Below are 22,150 nucleotides of genomic sequence, written 5' to 3' on the forward strand. Positions count from 1 at the left end.
TATCATATCATTACTTATACCATTGAATGAAATCACTACTAATATCATTGATATCATATCATTACTTATATCATTGATATCATATCACTACTTATACCATTGATATCATATCATTACTTATACCATTGAATGAAATCACTACTAATATCATTGTTATTATATCACTACTAATATCATTGTTATCATATCACTACTTATATCATTGTTATCATATCACTACTTATATCACTTATATCATATCATTACTAATATCATTGTTATCATATCACTACTTATATCACTTATATCATATCATTACTAATATCATTGTTATCATATCACTACTTATATCACTTATATCATATCATTACTTATATCATTGATATCATATCATTACTTATATCATTGATATCATATCACTACTTTTACCATTGATATCATATCACTACTTAGATCATTGTTATCATATCACTACTTATATCACTTATATCATATCATTACTTATATCATTGATATCATATTACTACTTATACCATTGATATCATATCACTACTTATACCATTGATATCATATCACTACTTAGATCATTGATATCATATCACTACTTATACCATTGATATCATATCACTACTTAGATCATTGTTATCATATCACTACTTATATCACTTATATCATATCATTACTTATATCATTGATATCATATCATTACTTATATCATTGATATCATATCACTACTTATACCATTGATATCATATCACTACTTAGATCATTGATATCATATCACTACTTATATCACTCATATCATATCATTACTTATACCATTGATATCATATCACTACTTATATCATTGATATCATATCACTACTTATATCACTCATATCATATCACTAATTATATCATTGATATCATATCACTACTTACATCACTCATATCATATCATATCATTACTTATACCATTGATATCATATCACTACTTATACCATTGAATGAAATCACTACTAATATCATTGATATCATATCACTACCAATATCATTGTTATCATATCATTACTTATATCATTGATATCATATCACTACTTATACCATTGATATCATATCATTACTTATACCATTGAATGAAATCACTACTAATATCATTGTTATCATATCACTACTAATATCATTGTTATCATATCACTACTTATATCATTGTTATCATATCACTACTTATATCACTTATATCATATCATTACTAATATCATTGTTATCATATCACTACTTATATCACTTATATCATATCATTACTAATATCATTGTTATCATATCACTACTTATATCACTTATATCATATCATTACTTATATCATTGATATCATATCATTACTTATATCATTGATATCATATCACTACTTATACCATTGATATCATATCACTACTTAGATCATTGTTATCATATCACTACTTATATCACTTATATCATATCATTACTTATATCATTGATATCATATCATTACTTATACCATTGATATCATATCACTACTTAGATTATTGATATCATATCACTATTTATACCATTGATATCATATCACTACTTAGATCATTGTTATCATATCACTACTTATATCACTTATATCATATCATTACTTATATCATTGATATCATATCATTACTTATATCATTGATATCATATCACTACTTATACCATTGATATCATATCACTACTTAGATCATTGATATCATATCACTACTTATATCACTCATATCATATCATTACTTATACCATTGATATCATATCACTACTTATATCATTGATATCATATCACTACTCATATCACTCATATCATATCACTACTTATATCATTGATATCATATCACTACTTACATCACTCATATCATATCATTACTTATACCATTGATATCATATCACTACTTATACCATTGATATCATATCATTACTTATACCATTGATATCATAACATTACTTGGTATCACTCATATCATATCACTATTTATATCATTGATATCATATCACTACTTATATCACTCATATCATATCATTACTTATACCATTGATATCATATCACTACTTATACCATTGATATCATATCATTACTTGGTATCACTATTTATATCATTGATATCATATCACTACTTATATCACTCATATCATATCATTACTTATACCATTGATATCATATCACTACTTATATCACTCATATCATTACTTATACCATTGATATCATATCACTACTTATACCATTGATATCATATCATTACTTGGTATCACTACTAATATCATTGTTATCATATCACTACTTATATCACTTATATCATATCATTACTTATACCATTGATATCATATCACTACTTATATCACTTATATCATATCATTACTTATATCATTGTTATCATATCACTACTTATATCACTTATATCATATCATTACTTATATCATTGATATCATATCATTACTTATATCATTGATATCATATCATTACTTATATCATTGATATCATATCACTACTTATACCATTGATATCATATCACTACTTAGATCATTGTTATCATATCACTACTTATATCACTTATATCATATCATTACTTATATCATTGATATCATATCATTACTTATATCATTGATATCATATCACTACTTATACCATTGATATCATATCACTACTTAGATCATTGATATCATATCACTACTTATACCATTGATATCATATCACTACTTAGATCATTGTTATCATATCACTACTTATATCACTTATATCATATCATTACTTATATCATTGATATCATATCATTACTTATATCATTGATATCATATCACTACTTATACCATTGATATCATATCACTACTTAGATCATTGATATCATATCACTACTTATATCACTCATATCATATCATTACTTATACCATTGATATCATATCACTACTTATATCATTGATATCATATCACTACTTATATCACTCATATCATATCACTACTTATATCATTGATATCATATCACTACTTACATCACTCATATCATATCATTACTTATACCATTGATATCATATCACTACTTATACCATTGATATCATATCATTACTTATACCATTGATATAATAACATTACTTGGTATCACTCATATCATATCACTACTTATATCACTCATATCATATCATTACTTATACCATTGATATCATATCACTACTTATACCATTGATATCATATCATTACTTGGTATCACTATTTATATCATTGATATCATATCACTACTTATATCACTCATATCATATCATTACTTATACCATTGATATCATATCACTACTTATATCACTCATATCATTACTTATACCATTGATATCATATCACTACTTATATCATTGATATCATATCACTACTTATACCATTGATATCATATCACTACTTAGATCATTGATATCATATCACTACTTATATCACTCATATCATATCATTACTTATACCATTGATATCATATCACTACTTATACCATTGATATCATATCATTACTTATACCATTGATATCATATCACTACTTATACCATTGATATCATATCACTACTTATACCATTGATATCATATCATTACTTATACCATTGATATCATATCACTACTTATACCATTGATATCATATCATTACTTATACCATTGATATCATATTATTACTTATACCATTGATATCATATCACTACTTATACCATTGATATCATATCATTACTTATACCATTGATATCATATCACTACTTATACCATTGATATCATATCACTACTTATATCATTGATATCATATCACTACTTATATCACTCATATCATTACTTATACCATTGATATCATATCACTACTTATACCATTGATATCATATCATTACTTATACCATTGATATCATATCATTACTTATACCATTGATATCATATTATTACTTATACCATTGATATCATATCACTACTTATACCATTGATATCATATCATTACTTATACCATTGATATCATATCATTACTTATACCATTGATATCATATCACTACTTATATCATTGATATCGTATCACTACTTATATCACTCATATCATTACTTATACCATTGATATCATATCACTACTTATACCATTGATATCATATCATTACTTATACCATTGATATCATATCATTACTTATACCATTGATATCATATCACTACTTATACCATTGATATCATATCATTACTTATACCATTGATATCATATTATTACTTATATCATTGATATCATATCACTACTTTTACCATCAATATCATATCATTACTTATACCATTGATATCATATCATTACTTATACCATTGATATCATATCATTACTTATATCATTGATATCATATCATTACTTATACCATTGATATCATATCATTACTTATATCATTGATATCATATCACTACTTATACCATTTATATCATATCATTACTTATACCATCGATATCATATCATTACTTATACCATTGATATCATATCACTACTTATACCATTGATATCATATCATTACTTATACCATCGATATCATATCATTACTTATACCATTGATATCATATCATTACTTATATCATTGATATCATATCATTACTTATACCATTGATATCATATCATTACTTATATCATTGATATCATATCACTACTTATACCATTTATATCATATCATCACGTATACTATTGATATCATATCACTACTTGTATCATATCATTAATTATATCGATCCTCTTTCAAATACATTTCATTGATTTATTGATATATTCATTTATTTTGAAAGATAGATGAATATAATCTTGATAATTGTAATATTAAATCTTCATCATTTGTAATTTATTTGTTTAATAAAATTATTCATACTAATCTATATTTTTGTAGAAGTCCACCAAAGCTGCAGCCACGTCGTGCAAGTTCATTTCGCGATAAGATATATCAAGGTAAGTCAAGCTCTATTGTTGCTAATGACAACAGATTAAAGCTATGCCTTTCAAACCTTTTTTTAAACACCAATTAATTCCCTTTCCATGGCAGGCTTTTATGAAAAACAATGTTTGTCTGTTATATATTAATAATATTTTCTGAAATAAATGTTCTACTTTGTGATGATCGGTCTCGGTGTTTGATGGTTAAAATAACAATTTTGTCAGCAGTGTCTTAATGTGATGTTTGTTATATTTTGATATTGGCGTGCTGTGTGTAGTATTGTCATAGTACGTTAAAGCATGTAACATGTAATTTACATATCAGAAAAAACATAATGCTTAATATAAAGTGTAATGTTACTGTACAGTAACACATTTCAATTTTCAACATTGTGATAACATTATTTTCTCTTTGATTGCTGAATGAATTTACAAAAAATTTGAATTAGCCACCGTATTAAAACAAGTCCAGGATATGATCCAAGTGTGTGTATGTGTGTCAATTAATCATGGTCTAACTTTGGTTTTCAATGTAACAAAATATTCATCACAGGAGCGCTGTATATGGAATATATTTCTCTTAATATGGGATAAGATGGACATTTGAATTATTTATCTGGAACATATTTCTCCTAATATGGAATTGGTTTGATATTTGAATTCCTTATAAGGAACATATTTCTTCTAATATGGGATAGGATTGATGTTTGAATTTCTTAAGGTTTATATTTCTCCAAATATGGGATGGGATTGATATTTGAATTTCTTATAAGGAATATATTTTTCCTACGGTAATATGGGATGGGATTGATATTTGAATCCCTTATATGGAATATATTTCTCCTAATATGGGATGGGATTGATATTTGAATTCCTTATAAGGAATATATTTCTCCTAATATGGGATGGGATTGATGTTTGAATTTCTTATAAGGTTTATATTTCTCCAAATATGGGATGGGATTGATATTTGAATTTTTTATAAGGAATATATTTCTCCTAATATGGGATGGGATTGATATTTGAATCCCAGATATGGAATATATTTCTCCTAATATGGGATGGGATTGATATTTGAATTTTTTATAAGGAATATATTTCTCCTAATATGGGATGGGATTGATATTTGAATCTCTGATATGGAATATATTTCTCCTAATATGGGATGGGATTGATATTTGAATCCCTTATATGGAATATATTTCTCCTAATATGGGATGGGATTGATATTTGAATTTTTTATAAGGAATATATTTCTCCTAATATGGGATGGGATTGATATTTGAATTTTTTATAAGGAATATATTTCTCCTAATATGGGATGGGATTGATATTTGAATCCCTTATATGGAATATATTTCTCCTAATATGGGATGGGATTGATATTTGAATTCCTTATAAGGAATATATTTCTCCTAATATGGGATAAACTTGACCAAATTGTATATGCAAATACTTGCCTTTGTTTTGGATATTTGTTTTTGTAGTCTTAAGCAGACATGCTGTTAGTGAATTCATGACACACTCAATCAGCAAGAGACCAGAAATTAGCCAAATTTTAAAACTAAATAGCATTGGTGAAATGGTTCGAGAAAAATTATCACATACTGTTTGAAAACATTTCTATGGCATACTGGAAACAAATGAAAATTCAAAGATGCAATATTTAATGTAACGTAGTTAATTACCTCAGTTAATTGACATAAATTAGTAATTTTATGTCAGAGTTGTTCAATTAGAGAACCTGTTGCCTAGCAACACATTTCCATCACATGTTGTTTTGATGACAATATACATGTTTGATAATCACTTTTATGACCTCAAAACGCTTTTGTGACAAGATTGATACAAGACGATACCTCAGTTCTACTCTATCTTTTTTAGTACCCATTCCATAAGTGAATAAAGAGTTTGAAACGAAGTGTTGTAATTACTATTATTGTACGTCTATCACTGTAAGTTACAGCAGGGTGTAATTTTGTGGTACCAAATGGTACATGTGCATATTAGGAAATGCAAAATCCAAATAAGCAGCAATTATTGCGAAATTTTCAAGATGGTGGGTATCTTTAAAAAAAGGCAGTTGATCACAATGCAAAGCTTCTAGCAATAAAAAAGAGAAATGTTCAGCTACTGCACCAAGCAGTTGGATCAGGATGATGTTATGGGATACCGCATTCAATTATGCACAAAAACAGTACAAAGTACGTCACATGGTTGATACTCTCTCTGTCCTGCCTTGCATTATCTGTAGTATCTCCATGACAACCTCATAGCATGATATGTATGAATGTTTTAATACTGATATAATTTCTTTTATTCACTTTCATCTGTTGGAACTCTGGGTAAGTTCTACAAACCCTAAGTGTTTGCGATCATTACTTTAAAGAAATTACATTGAAGATTACTGTGGTCTTATTTACCCCCTAATAACTGTAAAAAAACTAACTGTGTGCAAACATAAAAGATTTCTTTGATGAGAAAATTGTATCTGCGGTAACTTCATTAGTGGTAGTAGAGTGCAGACTAATAGTTTCTTGCATATCATACATCGAACAGACATACCAAAATTACTGGTGAAAAAGAGAAAGTCTCAAAATTATTCTGACAGGAAGATAGAACATGAATTCACTGACAATTTCGATTTTGACCATGGCCGACAAGTGGTCATATAAATTCTAGACTAATCCATTTTGCAGTAGGGATGGGCACTGCAATGAGACTCGACTTCGCTTAGTTTCTACAACTGTAATATACTACATGTATGTCATCAACTTTGTATATTTTTATTATATCATAAATGTCATTCCTGTAAAACCTCATAAATTTGTGTAAAAGATTAATTTTTATCATTGAACAGAAATGGAATTGACGTAATTATAGTGACTATTCACTCAAAATCTAAGTTACAGTATCCTGTCAAAATGTTTTTACTTGGCTTATCTATGTTGATATTTATACTAACATGTTCCTGATAGGAATAATTACAGATACCCAATCAGCATACAGTGTACATGTAAATCCAATTTTCTGACCAATCACATGACTTGTATCGTAGTAATAGGCAATCTTTAGACCAACCAGAGATATTGTACTAATGTGCATTGTACAGTCAATTAGTCTTGTTTTTTAACCAATTAAATATATTTCATATGTTAATGTATGGTTTTCTGACCAATCACAGCTCTCTTTTATTTATTTATTTATTTATTTATTTATTTATTTATTTATTTATTTATTTATTTATTTATTTATTTATTTATTTATTTATTTATTTATTTATTTATTTAATATTATCACAAACATCTTTTACTCTGTTATGCTAATCCACTTTTTGTGAAATTCTGATAGTAATATTAGTTTTCTGACGAAACAGAGTTCTTGTACAACTGTACTTGATTATCTGGCCAATCATAGATCTTCTTATTCATGTGTGAGTTTTTGACCAATCCAGCATCTTGTACTAAGTATCTTTAATATAATATGTGTGATTTTCCAAGACCTGTACTGTGACATAATAAAATAAGCTTCATTAATGTTTTAAATCATGTTGTGTTGTGTTGATAAATACCGTACTGAAGATGTCTTCTAGAATTCCTGTGGTGTACAAAGACAAATAATGTTTACAATACTAATTGTTGTTTGTTTATTTTTTTGCAGATTTCTTTTTGTCTAATCCAGCCCAACATTCGACCCCAGCACATACGGATGACGACACAAATATCCCGGTGTACAATGAAACCTTTGACCTGGCTGACAATGAACCTGTGACCGATGGCAAGGAAGTGGATTTCCTGGACCAGACAGAGTTTGATAACTCATCACTGCCGTCACCACCTCCACGTAACAAAGAAAACGAAAAGCATGAAGTTAAAGATGAATGTCTGCAGACAAAGAAGCCTGAACAAGTAAAACAGAAACCCGTCCGTCCATCTTCCAAGTGTATGACTTGCATCAAGATGCTCCTTCTTTTCTTTAATGTTCTCATCTTGGTATCCCTCGCCTTGGTGATCATCGTCATGGAGACACAAATTCAACATGAGTACCTAGATGAAATACGAAGAATCCCTGAAGTGAGAGAGATCAAAGAATTATACTATATTCCGTTTCGAAGGTGGGCATTCAAGCAATGGAAGGTCCTGAATGTGCATTACGTGCCTTTCCTCTTGGAAAATTATTATCAACCCTCCAAAGAATGGGTGGTCAAGCAAGCCCACTGGGCTGAAGAGCAGTCTTATTGGCTCATTGATCAGTCACATTGGGTCGTCGACAAATACCATTGGGCCGTTGAAAAAGCTCAAATGGGATTTGAATATATCAAAGCTGAGGAGAATAATCCATTTAAAAAAAAATGTTGAATTTTGTATCTTGTGGAGATCCTTTTTACTGCCTTGTTATTAATACTGCATGTTACAAAAACTACCCTACGTATAGAATTACTTTAACAAAGACAGCGCCCTCTATAGTTAGAGCAACTAAGCAGAGTTTACTATAAGTCTACTCTGTGAGACTGACGATACGGAAACGAAGACTCTCTCATGTAATAATATTTCACAAGTAACTGAGGGAAATCGTTTCATCGTGATTGTCAGTAGCGTTTAAACATTATATTACAAGATTTATAAATGAAATTCAACCGTTACAGCACTGATACTGTACCACTGAAAGCCTAACTTTTTTTAAAAAAAAACACTTCATTGCTCTCATATCATGAAGTTCACACACACTCAGTTTTTTATCATGCTTTGAATTGGCTATTAATAATGATAGACGCTTATTCAGGGGTGTGCAAATCCAGTCGTCCAAGGTGCGGGACTGCATGTGGTTTACTTTGGATGTCTATAATTTTAGAGATAAATAAACAGATATATGCATCTCTGAGAATAGTTCAATGACTTCATCAAGTGTATACAGTCAACACAGTAAAAAATAATTTGGATTCGTTCATTTATTGCACTTTTAGATACCATAACAGATACATACCAGGACCACAGAAATCACTTGTCAATTAGAATCCAGGGGGCCACAAAATTCCACAAAATTGATTGGCTCACCCCTGTATTTTTTAAAATTGATCTCCATGAGAATGTATACCGTTAATATTGATGTACACTCATTATACTATTTGGTGTGTCTGTGTTTTAGACGCTTAATTTTGTACACGTAATACATCCCATATCAAACAATTAAGAACCAATAACTTCCATCAAACAATGATATATCATGATCTGGCTTTAATCTGGTGCTACAATTAGTAGCACTTTCTATCATTATGCAGATTAGTCTGTTTTACTCACCAGTATACATCTCTGAAGTTATGAATTTTGATGACGAAAAACTACTTTTTATTTATCAAAGTTTATCAAAATTATTCAACATTTGTCTTTATCCTCAACACACTTTCAAAAGATTCTGCACAATTTTCTTTTGTTTTGTGTTCACTTTGGAACAGATTTTGCCAGAGTTGTCTGGTTTCAATTTGTGGTTTACTGGTTAGTAAAATGTGAGGTGACAGATTTGCAGTAATAACAAAATAATCTGTGACGTATATTTGTTTGATGCAAGTTGTGTAACAAAATCCATGAGAAGTAAACTCCAGACAGTTATTCAGACATTTTTTTTCCAACTGACTAATGTCACGTTGCACTTTGAAATGAATGCAATATTTTACAAGATGTCATTTACTACTAATACGATAGAAATTTACACTTACCAGTTTATTTATTGGAATGTGAACATTTGTTTTATTAATTTGTTTGTTTTCATTTTTGTGTCATGTACTGCCAAAGAAAAAACGCCAACGTGGATTATTTCATATCTTCAGTTTTTGTTTTGTTGAGACTAGTGTTTTCAATGTTTATCGATGAAAACACATTTTTAATTTAATTTTCCCCGTTTATTATTTATGAGGAAAGTGACAAATGAATGGACCTGGGTTACCCCCTAGGTTACTAATGGTTAAGCCTGAGGTAACGCCAACGTGGATTATTTCATATCTTCAGTTTTTATTTTATGAAGACAAGTGTTTTCAATGTTTATCGATGAAAACACATTTTTAATTTAATTTTCCCCGTTAATTATTTATGAGGAAAAGTGACAAATGTGTGGATCTGGGTGACCCAAGGTTACTAATGATTAAACCTGAGGATCCCTAGGTTTGTGCACATTAAGCCTGGGGATCCCTAGCTTATTACAGATTAAGCTTGGGAATACTACAATTACAAATTATTAAGCTTGGAAATCCCAAGGACACAAATGAGTTATAAGGAGACTCCCTGGGCCACTGATGATCAGCCTGGAAGATCCCTAGGTCACTAATAATCAGCCTGGGAGATCTCTAGCATACAAATAATTTGTAAGGAGACTCCCTAGGTCATTAATAATCAGCTTGGGAGATCCCTGGGATACAAATGATTAAGGAGATCCTCGGTCACTGATAATCAGCCTGGGAGATCCCTATGATACAAATGATTAAGGAGATCCCTAGGTCAACAATAATCAGCCTTGGAGATCCCTAGAATGCAAAAGAGATATAAGGAGACTCCCAAGGCTGCTAATAATCAGCCTGGGAGATCCTGAGGATACAAATGATTAAGGAGATCACTAGGTCACTAATAATCAGCCTGGGAGATCCCTAGAATGCAAAAGATATATGAGGAGACTCCCTAGGCTGCTAATAATCAGCCTGGGAGATCCTGAGGATACAAATGATTAAGGAGATCCCTAGGTCAACAATAATCAGCCTTGGAGATCCCTAGAATGCAAAAGAGATATAAGGAGACTCCCTAGGCTGCTAATAATCAGCCTGGGAGATCCTGAGGATACAAATGATTGAGGAGATCACTAGGTCACTAATATTCAGCCTGGGAGATCCCTAGAATGCAAAAGATATATGAGGAGACTCCCTAGGCTGCTAATAATCAGCCTGGGGGATCCCTAGGATACAAATGATTGAGGAGATCACTAGGTCACTAATAATCAGCCTGGAAGATCCCTAGAATGCAAAAGATTCATAAGAAGACTCCTTAGGCTGCTAATAATCAGCTTGGGAGATCCGTAAAATACAAATATGTTATAAGGGGATTGCTAATAATCAGTCTGGGAGATGGGTGGTCCCTCGAATGCAAAATATTTATAAGCAGACTCCCTAGGCTACTAATAATCAGCCTGGGAGATCCCCTTCTTACTATTGATTCAAGAGTTGGGGATCCTTAAGCCTTTGATAATATGATGGATCCCAACTCATTTATTTGGAATGTACAGATGACTTATATTTAATATAGAAGTTAAGGATGGTAATAAATTATTTTTTTTTATTTTTAAAATGATTGAATTTCCAAATGGCAATATAGAACTGTTTTACCCAGTGGATCAAAACAGTTGGTTACCCCGACAGGATAAAAATGACACATTTCTGAAAATAATTTATTACATTTAGCTCATTTACAGTTTTGTGTTTTGTAATATTTTTTTAGAATGCGGAGTGTTTATTAATTCACTAACAGCACAGCAATATGCATGCATACCAAGAATGCTTTGAACAGAATCGTCTTTGATTTGACTGGTCACATGTTGGGCGCATGCATTTTATTTTAATCAGTGGTGCAGAGGTGTGTAAAATGACCAATTCATCCCACACACCTGGTAGAGTGAGGTTTAAGTGTCTTTCATTGGATACCCAACAAAACACCTGCTATTAACAACCAATCAAAGAATCAGAAATTATTGACCTGTCATAACTGAATTAACTCATCATGTTCTGTGTGTTTTACCTTCTATAGACTATAGGTTCTGTCTTTGCTACGTCAAAGTTTCCTAATCCAGCAGAATATATACTGTAAAATACTTTATTTTCGCTTGGAATTAATTTTTGCTGAATGAATGATTCAGTGAAAACAAAATCCAGGGAATGTAACTTTTTTTTCCTATATTTAACATTCAACTCGTCAAAATAAATTCCATACAAAACACCAAAAAAATCTTTTCAGCGAAAATTAATTCCAAAATTAATTAAAATTAATATTCTTGCCCCAAGTATAGAGACGACAGTTTAAGTAAATTTACTTGGCTACCTCAAAGTGTTATAGCATCATTGGTTAATTAAGTACCCCTTTTCAAATTTAATATTTTTATTCCTGAGTGCCTTTGGTTTAGAGAATTACTGACATCCATGTTTTGAATCAACAATGAAAATTTGTTAAAATAAATATGACTGGTGCGCTTTTCTATAAATTTTACTATAAATTATTTTGTAGAACATAAATTTCCAGTGTGAGACATTTTTATTAATAACTACCCCTCCCTCAAAACTGCTGACAATAGTTTTCGGAGTAGGTATGATCATGAAGGAAACTGAAATTGATGGAGATGTTCTTTTGTCTTGATAACTATACTGTTCAGATTCATACAAATCTAATCTAGTTTCCGGAGTAGGTATGATCATGAAGGAAACTGAAATTGATGGAGATGTTCTTTTGTCTTGATAACTATACTGTTCAGATTCATACAAATCTAATCTAGTTTCCGGAGTAGGTATGATCATGAAGGAAACTGAAATTGATGGAGATGTTCTTTTGTCTTGATAACTATACTGTTCAGATTCATACAAATCTAATCTAGTTTCCGGAGTAGGTATGATCATGAAGGAAACTGAAATTGATGGAGATGTTCTTTTGTCTTGATAACTATACTGTTCAGATTCATACAAATCTAATCTAGTTTCCGGAGTAGGTATGATCATGAAGGAAACTGAAATTGATGGAGATGTTCTTTTGTCTTGATAACTATACTGTTCAGATTCATACAAATCTAATCTAGTTTCCGGAGTAGGTATGATCATGAAGGAAACTGAAATTGATGGAGATGTTCTTTTGTCTTGATAACTATACTGTTCAGATTCATACAAATCTAATCTAGTTTCCGGAGTAGGTATGATCATGAAGGAAACTGAAATTGATGGAGATGTTCTTTTGTCTTGATAACTATACTGTTCAGATTCATACAAATCTAAAGAAGTCAGTAAGTGAGTGGAAAGTGTTGCGGCTCTATTTTGACTGCCTTTATGATATTTTCTTTTTGCGTTAAAGTGCATTATTTATTAAAAAAATGGAATGTTTTTATTACAATTTTTATCTTTGTATATTATTGCATGATTCATGTTTGTGAAAAGTTATCTATATTTTCCCACAAATGTACCTTATCAGTGCCTAAAGTTTTTGTAATTTTTCACAATCTGTTTTTCAGTTTTTACATGAAAAAAGTGTTTTTTAAAATTATTGAGTGCCATTCTTACTTGTATACTCTACTATGTAAGTCTCCCTAGCTCATCTTAAATTCCACTGTGCAAATACTGCTCTTTGTAAGTCCCCCTAGCTCCTCTTGAATTTCACTGTGCAAATATCTAATTTGTAAGCCTCCCTAACTCCTCTTATACAATACTGTCCTTTGTAAGTCCCCCTAGCACTGTGCAAATATCTATTTTGTAAGCCCCTTTAACTTCTCTTGAATTGTACAAAGTGCAAGACGCATCATGGTGACTAATCAATTGGTGCTTCTATTGTTTCCATTGATTTGTTCTGCCCTCAGTATTGCCACAATACAATACATGCCACAAATATTACCACCTCATTGGATAACGAGAGTTCAAGTGCATTGAATAGGTAACTGGAATGTTTTGGTAATAGTGCATGTTATTAACTGCGTTGATTTTCATATTTAAGAATTAAAAAGAAATCAACAAGACACTATAATTATCTGCCAGCAAAAACCTGAATGAATGCATTATGTATGCCTACTTTAAAAAATAAGAATCATAAACAAATAAATCGTGCAGGCATGAATCTTTTCTCTGGCATTTCAGACTGTTATTTCTCAATGAACTATGACTGCCTGCAAGCAGGACAAAATCTAGATTTATAATAATAATGACACAACGATCAATACAATCAACATACTGGTGCAGTTATTGGTACGTACCATTAAGTCAATATATTTGCATTGTACTTTATATCACTGGACAAAGTAATATTTTTAGTTCATGACAAAATCAGAATCTATGTATTATTAAAAATACTTGGTATTCCCTTCACAATAGGGTTGGCTACTAACAAGATTTGCATATTCATGATATGCAAATACAATTCCTTATAACATGATATGTAGAGGCAGAAGCTCAATTTTAATTGCCTAAAATATTCAGTTAACAAAGATGCATTCAAATTATTAAACAAATTCATCGATTCAATCAATTGGTGGTAATATTTTCGTGAGTAAGGTCACATACAGTAATTTGATTCATTTGATGTGATTTGTCGTCATGGCAACCATCCAACTCATACTCACTCTTAGGGAACTGTTCAAATTGGTTTGGATTAAGCTTCTACCAAGGAGTGTTTTTTTTTTTTGCATTTTAATTTTTAAAAAATTTTTTTTTATTATTTTGTTCATAATATCAGAAAAAGAAATAAATGAAGTACCTTTGCCAGCAATTATGTGTGTGTATGTATTTGTTTTTCCCACTAACAATTCATTTTTAGTCAAGTCAATCAACAATCAGGATCGAAATACTGAAATTTATAGGGCGGCGTCCTGTTCGATATGGGACTCATAGCGACGTATACAACGCGTGTAAAATACATTGTTTTTTTACATGAAATTCGAACACGCGCTGCGCGACACCCACCACGCTTTAAAATGTTATTAGAGTTGCCACCATGATCGCACGATGGCCTTGAATGAAGTATGGAAAGGGTGAATTGAAATTTTACCTTCACATTATGTATTAGCGTTTGATTCGCCCGTCAATTCCCACAATCTACTACATGCATCCTTACTCGGTTATTTCGGTTACTTCATGACATTTATTGCGCCATCTGCTGACTGCCTTATCGGTAGTTGGTGTCGTCTGGGGGCGCTAAACAGCCTAGGTCTTGAATGCCAGAATACTAGAGGTAACCGTGTCTAGAGGGACTGTGATCAAGCGTATGAATAGACTAATAAGTTTACACAACGTCCAGTCATTTACATATTTAACATTTTCGGAAATATTTTAATGGAAATGACAATTCCAACGAATATTTTCTTTTCGTGTGATATTCACTGCCACGTAGTCTGGCGCAGTCGGGGCGATTAATTTGTTTTTGTAGTTCAAATAAAATACAAAAAATCGCGAAATGGAGGTGTTAGCGCGAAATCTCCTGTAACTGTGAAATCACCCCGACTGGTTTATTCTGCATGGCCCTCTATCGACACTGCAGGAACCTGTCGATTTTTCAACGTGTGATTATGTTAATGATGTTCTAATTGACAATCATCTAAGCCAATCACAACGTCTCTTCAACTAATCTCTGACCGAGAAGACGTCGGCTGGTTGTAGCAGCCGATTTTTTTTTTAATTCTACGACTAGTACGAGTTACTTTTTTTACAAATTGTGATGAATTAGAAACGACGACTACGACAAACTCGAATTTTAACTTGCCACCATGTTATGTCTGCAGTGTGACCTTTACCATGTTCACCTCATTTTGCACGTGTTTCCGCGCCCACCTGTGGGCATTCATGAATATTTAATAGCAATGAATTTCCTGCAGAATAAACCAGTCGGAAGAACGGGGGCTTGTCAACTTTATTGTTTCTTTTAGCAATTCGCGATAATAGAACGAAGCTCTGAAATACAGGTAACAACATGTCCTCACGCAAGTTGACGAGCCTCTCTGGATGAAAAGAACTAATACAATTGTTAATTTTATATGTCTATTTCAAGAGACAAGCAGTTTTTTTACAGACTTACATTTTGAATGAGACTTTCAGGCAAAATTTGCATAGTAATATAAATATATGTTTTTTTCCCAGAAGAAAAATACTGAATAATATATAATCACTTCAAATATTAAAAATATGAAAAAACATTATTTTCAAAACAATCTTAAAATACATAGAACACACACACATAATAGGTAATGATTTTCAAAGTAACATAATGATGTTTGTTGTTTTTACCAATTTTAAACCAAGAACACATTGCGCATACTTATTCTAGTTCTTTGGTGCGCTGTAAACTGTACGGAAAATGTCGATACAGGTAATAATGGCACAGTGGAAGTGGCTTAGACGATAATAATGTCGCTATCTTCTGACAAGAGATGGTCAGATTTTCTAAACACTTTTGATCAACGTTATCAAGAATACAAATAAAAGAAAAGGCTGTATTTTTTTCTAGAATTCACGGCGTTGTTGGAAAATATCTGATACCATTATATGTTTGTATTGACCTATAGATCTATGTTCGCAAATAGCGATGTATTTATATTTATTTACTAACAAATGGTACGTTTAACTGAAACACAGTCTTTGTTTTCACTTGTCTTATGTGTTGTCAGGATGCCAGTAATACTGCATACTTCCTCTGCGGGGGAGTAGATTTCTAGGAAATTAAAATGCTAAGAGGTGCCAATTCCCTAGGAAATATACTCAGAGGTTAAGATTTCCTTGGTATTGTTTTCCCCTCAGGGGGTGAAAATCACGTGACAACGGTATGAAAGTGTTGGGTCAAATAGTTTTTTCAGGATTGTTTCTTTCAAAACTATTTGAAAAACTGTAAAAATACATCGTTCCAGCAAGCGCCTTCAAACTTGGCACACATGTTTTCCATGCGACTCTTAAGACCTGGGTATATTGCCAGGACAAAGGTCAAGATCACAATAGTACGTGTTTAGTATACAAGAGGCGAATGGTTAGGGTTAAATATTGTCAAATAATTTCGGGTCAAAAACAAAGTCATAAGATAAGTAAAATGGGTACAATAATACAAAAGTGGACACCCGTGGCTGAAACGTCCTACAATTGTTCTGGAGAATATACTAGTACATGTACTTAATACGTCGAATTTCATGACGGACCGTCATCTTTGGGTCATAATTAAGGAGGCACACAAAAACGCATAGGAGACATTTTTTGTGTATTATTAGTGGGAAAAAGTATTGCAGGATGTGATAGTAAAAAAAATATTTTCTATAAAAATGCAATAAAGCGTTTCTTCGTATTTGGCCGCAGTAAACTACTAATGTATTGTTAAATATACGTATTTTCGACCATACGTTATCATAATGATTGTGTAAATGTACGGTGGAATGTTAACCCACATCCAGATTTTGGAAAACAAAACTGAAATCACGCACAGTAAATTTTAACCAATGATACAGAAATAATACAACAAATATATATAATCAGACATTTAAAAAAAACAAGTATTTTTTTCTCGTTTTTCTTTCTCTGGACTACGAATATTTCACTGCATATATGGTGTATGTATATTTCCTGTGGTGTATTTAAATTTTTGTGGACACAGTCTCCACGAATACACGATTTGTATTCGTAACTGTGGCATGCTATCGCTGCTGTAATATACATCATAGTCACATTTATACTTTGGTACGATGTAGTAACCTAGAAGTCGATGAAAAGCGACTCGATTGGAGCTTGATGATGGAATCTGTGAATAATTGAAAGACAATATCGTCGCCATTTTATGAGATATCCTACACACAAATTACCATCTGCAATTAAAACTGCAATTGATAAAGCATTATACCGTTGTGATAAAGATAAAACAAAACAATTATACTGCTGCTTCATTGATTTCAAAAAAGAATTTGACAATGTGTGGAGAGACGGTTTATTTCTTAAAATGCAAAATTTGGAAATCAATGGTAATTTTGATGATATTATTAAGTCTATGTACACCAAAATCAATTACAAAATCAAATTACCATATGGCTTTACTGATGGGTTTGCTTCCACTTGTGGGGTTAAGCAGGGATGTAACATCTCTCTCACTCTGTTTAATATTTTGTTTAATGACCTCCCTGATCAATTTGGTGACAAAAAAGATTCACCAAGTATGCTTGAAAATAATCCTATTAATAGTATTTTTTATGCAGATAATTTAGTCATTATGTCAGAGACAGCAGATGGTTTACAAAATTGTTTAAACAAACTTTAAGTTTACTGTACGAATTGGCATCTCAATGTTAATGTGAAAAACAAAAGTTATGGTTTTTACTAAAAACAACCGTCTTTTAAAGAAACATAACTTTGTGTTGAATAACCATCTTATTACATTGGTTAAGGAATTTTGATATCTGGGATTTTTTTTAGTCCAAATGGCAAATTTAAACAACCAGTCAATGCTTAAAATAAAGCTATGAAGGCACTATTTTCAATTCGGTAATCTGTTCTGTGCTTGAAATTATTTGAACAATTGATTGTGCCAATTTTGATGTATAGGTCTAAAATTTGGGCTTGTGAATTATCAAATGATTTCAACAACTTGGAACAGGTGTGTAATCAGTTCTAAATTTTTATTTTGGGTGTTAGCAAAGTGACCCCAACCATAGGCATCATGGGTGAATTAGGTGTAATTAGGCAGAATTCTTATTCGATTGAAGGCCTCAATTTCACAAATTAAATACTGGTATAGACTGAGTACTTTGTCCGGTAACAATGTCCTTAAGGCTGCTTTAAATGAAACGGTAAAATCACAGTCAACATGGATTAAGCATGTAGACAACATATTAGGGGAAGATGATGTTAGCAAAATTGAAGAAAAATGTCGTGTGAGTAACAGTAATCAATTGTCAAAAGTAATTAAATTAAAACTGACAAATGATTATATTTTGTCTTTGAAAAATCAATTAACAAAAGCAAATAGTAATGATGGTGAAAGGAATAAATGGAGGACTTACTGTTTATTTAAAGAAAATTTTTAGTTTGAAAATTATTTGAAAAATATAAATAATTTCAACCTTCGAAAAATGTTAAGTAAATTTAGAATCAGTGATCACAATCCAGAGATTGAACTAGGGAGAAGGAACAAATCCCAACATTTTGTTAGATGACAGAACATGTAAAAGATGTAACATAAATTCTCTTGATGATGAGAAGCATTTTATCCTTAAATGTCCTTTCTTTAAAAGTGAAATGAAAAGACTTTTTGAAGATTGTGATCTCAAGTCTAATTTACCAGATGATATTTGTCTTGAGGTAATGAAAAATGCAAAAGCCCTTTCACTATACCTTAAAGACACTATCTATAAATCCCCTGATTAAAAGTTGTGAGAATAGTGAAGTTTTTATTTTGATATTTCTTTAGTCTTTATTTTTTTTAAGTTTTATTGTTTTTATTACATTTGTTTATTTATGTCTTGTTATTCTCTTCACCTTCTGATGATTCAGTTGTGTAATCAAATTATTATTAGTAACACTGCGATTTGCACAAGAGATTATTTCGAAGGTTGGTCTCGGTTTACTGAAATGGACATATATTACATCTCGTGTATGTTTATTAGTTATTTATGTTGTCATAAAATGTAACACTTCAGATTCAATTGAAAACTAAACAATTGAAATTTATAACGATTTCCAACACTTTTTGAATTGTGACTCACCTTGGTACATAGTCTACACGATAGCTCGCCTGCGACGCGACTTGCCATCGCCCCTCACGCGGAATGGTAATGCCCAATCAATATGGCGGCGCAAATTATGTGCACAAAACGTAAGAACCACAACATTTTTTATGCGTGTTTCATTGTTTACACGACGGTTTTCCTCGCCAGATATCGTAAATGAACTCGTCATTATTGCTACTAAACACCGAAAGGTTATTCTAAAGCATGTAAGTACCCTCCTTTTGTTATTTCAGCATGTTTTTTGAATTTCAAACATACATCTGCGTAGTTGCAAACAAAATCACTGACCATGCGTGCACGCTGTACACGTTGATGATTAAATAGCTTTGCATTTAGATTTTGGCTTGGAATTCGCAACTCTTCTATTTATTATTACTCATTACTGGGTTATATTTGGAAGGTCAGGGATCTGGTTTTACTGCTTACAGGCTCTCACTGGTTCAATAATTATGCGTAACCTTGAGAGGAGTTCTCGTGGGTGAATAGAATTACACATGATTAATAGCAGACTCTTGTAACCCGGGTTGATTTTTGGGCTGAATGTTATACTAAACAGCTCTAGTTTGCTACCGTGCCCAGTATTGCAAAATTGTGTAGCTTTTCTTCAACAAAAAGACGGTCGCTGAATGATGTTTCTGTGCAATAATGGCACGATGCGCTATCATGGGCATCTTCCTATCTGTGTCGTAGTTTTATGACGGCCAATGTCCGCTATTTGAACTGTAGCATGGTAGAGCCGGGGGATTGTCGACGACATTCTGAATCAATGACGTGTGCAAAACATTAATAGTCAGCCACCACATCCATCGTGTCTAGGTCTGAACTGAACCATTCTCATTAACCGTCTGTTTCTGTTCCATACTTAACTACAGCAATCAGCTATATATTCTCCTAGTATCCGTCTATGTCAGAGTTCAGAGTCATGTCAGGCAGCCATTTTGTTTAGTTTTGTACCAATACTTTCGGCTCAGATTTAATTATTCAGCAATTTGGTGTAAATATTCCACATTAAATCACTTGAATCTCACTTCCCTGCAAAAATGTTTAAAAAACATGTAACGATTGGTCATTGTTTCGCACTCTGTTCAATATGCGATCTACATAATGTGTGTACATGTAAAATACATTATATATTATTAAAAATGAAATGTGAACATGCGCTGGCAATGACCACCAATCTGCATATTGTTATAGAGTTAACTTCAAGTAATTTTCATTCGTATCCAGTTTATGTTTGTATCAGGCGTTTTATCTTTCCTTGACTTGGTGGTTATGATCAGTTGTAAATACACGTAAATGGCTGAAATTTGGATTCAAATAATATATAGAAAGCACATATACACATGTTCATATTCTAATAATACTTTATGGCTCATTATTTATTGGAACATAGTATCTGCCAATTAATGCATTGAATATACATATGACTAGTCAAACATGTGATTTAAAAAAAATTAATGTGCTTTGCTGTTATTTGAAGTCTATTACACTGTAGTTATAGCGAATTAAAATGCATACTATGATAAATGAATGACAAATGTCTCAATGCAACCAATATGGTAATTGTAGTTTTCCAAGGTCACCAAGGCATTCGGGCAAAGATTATTCTGAGTAAGATTACGTAATTTTGAGAAATAATGAGTTTGTAAATCGGATAATGATCTGACATCAGTGAGTGAACGTGTGCATCATTCTTTTTAGCTCAGCTGTCACATTGCGTAGCCCCCTTTAAACCTCTATTGTATTTTGAGTTTAAAAAATCTTGTCCTGACTGGCCATATCTTACTCCATGATCT

The 22,150-nt window shown here is 31.4% G+C and overlaps 2 protein-coding genes and 1 long non-coding RNA gene across 4 annotated transcripts in view; 2 read left to right on the plus strand and 1 right to left on the minus strand.

Moving 5' to 3' along the window:
* The window catches only part of LOC100379017 (FERM domain-containing protein 5-like), a 47,206-nt gene extending 33,045 nt beyond the window's left edge, over window positions 1-14,161 (plus strand). Inside the window, exons 11-12 of one of the 2 annotated variants that reach the window (XM_085506993.1) lie at window positions 4,843-4,901; window positions 8,568-14,161. In XM_085506993.1, coding sequence (XP_085363119.1) covers window positions 4,843-4,901; window positions 8,568-9,244 — 736 coding nt within the window. In that variant the 3' untranslated portion in view covers window positions 9,245-14,161. Of the gene's footprint in view, window positions 1-4,842; window positions 4,902-8,546 lie in introns of both variants that reach the window. The other variant, XM_085506992.1, reaches the window with a different exon arrangement.
* Window positions 8,509-15,752, minus strand: LOC146735042 (uncharacterized). The gene is made up of 2 exons (XR_014931397.1): window positions 15,653-15,752; window positions 8,509-8,932 (listed from the first exon to the last, which is right to left on the minus strand). It is a non-coding gene; the product is annotated as an uncharacterized LOC146735042 (long non-coding RNA).
* Window positions 15,753-20,413: 4,661 nt separating this feature from the next.
* Window positions 20,414-22,150, plus strand: part of LOC100366358 (C-myc promoter-binding protein) — a 77,835-nt gene continuing 76,098 nt past the window's right edge. The window contains exon 1 of the mRNA XM_085506994.1: window positions 20,414-20,560. The gene's annotated coding sequence lies outside the window, so the exon portion shown is untranslated. The remainder of the gene's footprint in view (window positions 20,561-22,150) is intronic.

This window comes from Saccoglossus kowalevskii, chromosome 13 (assembly GCF_978046115.1).
Source record: "Saccoglossus kowalevskii chromosome 13, keSacKowa6.1, whole genome shotgun sequence".
Taxonomy (NCBI): Eukaryota; Metazoa; Hemichordata; class Enteropneusta; family Harrimaniidae; genus Saccoglossus; species Saccoglossus kowalevskii.